At 58.0% G+C, this 1184-nt stretch overlaps 1 protein-coding gene across 1 annotated transcript in view; it reads left to right on the top strand.

Annotated features, from left to right (window-relative positions):
• Nucleotides 1–301: 301 nt before the first annotated feature.
• The window catches only part of LOC103781407 (polymerase I and transcript release factor-like), a gene marked incomplete at its 5' end in the record, with an annotated part of 1275 nt that continues 392 nt past the window's right edge, over nt 302–1184 (top strand). The window contains 2 exons of the mRNA XM_008949121.1: nt 302–387; nt 891–1182. Of these exons, the coding sequence (XP_008947369.1) occupies nt 302–387; nt 891–1182 (378 nt within the window). The remainder of the gene's footprint in view (nt 388–890; nt 1183–1184) is intronic.

The raw sequence follows: 1184 nt of genomic DNA, 5'->3' as shown, positions 1-1184 counted from the left end.
CCGAGCAGAAACTTGGCTGGCCCGGGACACAGGAGAAGCTGAATGAATTCACCCCTGACCCGAGCTGCAGACCGGCTGTGCGGGTCACCCACTGCAGATACGGGATCGGGCACATTCCGTAACTTATTCCCCAGCAGAGAAATGGGAAAAACAGGGTGGCCTGATGCATCCCAAGAGATGTCCAGCCATACATCTGGATCCTGCAGACCTTGGGAAAGACAGGGAGCAGAACAGGGCTGTCCAGGCCAGCGGGTGCTCGCCGTGGCCGGATGCCGGCTCTGGACTGTGCTGCCATCTGCAGCCCAGCGCCACGCCGAGCCCGTGGCCACCGTGGACTCCCAGGTCCCTCTCTGCAGAGCTGCTTTCCAGCAGGTCAACCCATCACCTGTACGGGTCCCATGGGGTTATTCCTCCCCTGGTGCAGGACCCTGCACTTGCCCTTGTTGAACTTCACGTGATTCCTGCTCTCTGTGGGTTCCCTGCACCCCTCCACGAGGGGCTACGGGTTTGGGCTTTCCTAGAGCCTTGGGCAAGGGGCCAGGTCCCAGTATGAAGATGGAACTGGTGGGGACAGGACTGTGTCACAGGAGGAAGGGAAGAACATCCAGCTGTGGCACTGGGCTGCCCCTTCCTGCACTGCTAGGGTCATGCGTAGCTTTGGAACTGCCCAGGGTGAGGAGATCTGGTAGACTTGAGCTTAAAGAGCAGAGAGCCCCAGGCTGCTGCAGGCAGAGGAGATCCTGGTTACAGTGACTCACCAGATGCACTAAGGGACACGAGCCTGGCCTGACGTTGCCTGGCAATGTTTGCCACCAGCTGTAGCTGAGCGTGGGGGCCTGGCTCCCAGCCTGGGTCTGTGTGTCTCACTGGCTCCGCTCTCTGTCTTGCAGGATGAAGTGAAGCTCCCGTCTAAACTGAGCATCAGCAAGTCTCTGAAGGAGGGTGAAAAGCTGGAGAAGGAAGGTGAGGGTGAGGAGGTGCCTGCAGGTGAGGACCACGCAGAAGAGGACCACGTCCAGCTCTCCTCGGATGAAGAGGTGGAGATTGAAGAGATTATCGAAGAGTCACGGGCAGAGCGCATCAAGAGGAGCGGCATGAAAAGAGTGGATGACTTTAAGAAGGCATTCTCAAAGGAGAAGATGGAGAAGACTAAGCTAAAGACCAAGGAAAACCTGGAGAAGACC

The sequence above is a fragment of the Merops nubicus genome, unplaced genomic scaffold (assembly GCF_000691845.1).
Source record: "Merops nubicus isolate BGI_N331 unplaced genomic scaffold, ASM69184v1 scaffold24441, whole genome shotgun sequence".
NCBI classification, from domain to species: domain Eukaryota; kingdom Metazoa; phylum Chordata; class Aves; order Coraciiformes; family Meropidae; genus Merops; species Merops nubicus.
This window is presented reverse-complemented; position numbering and strand designations above follow the sequence as displayed.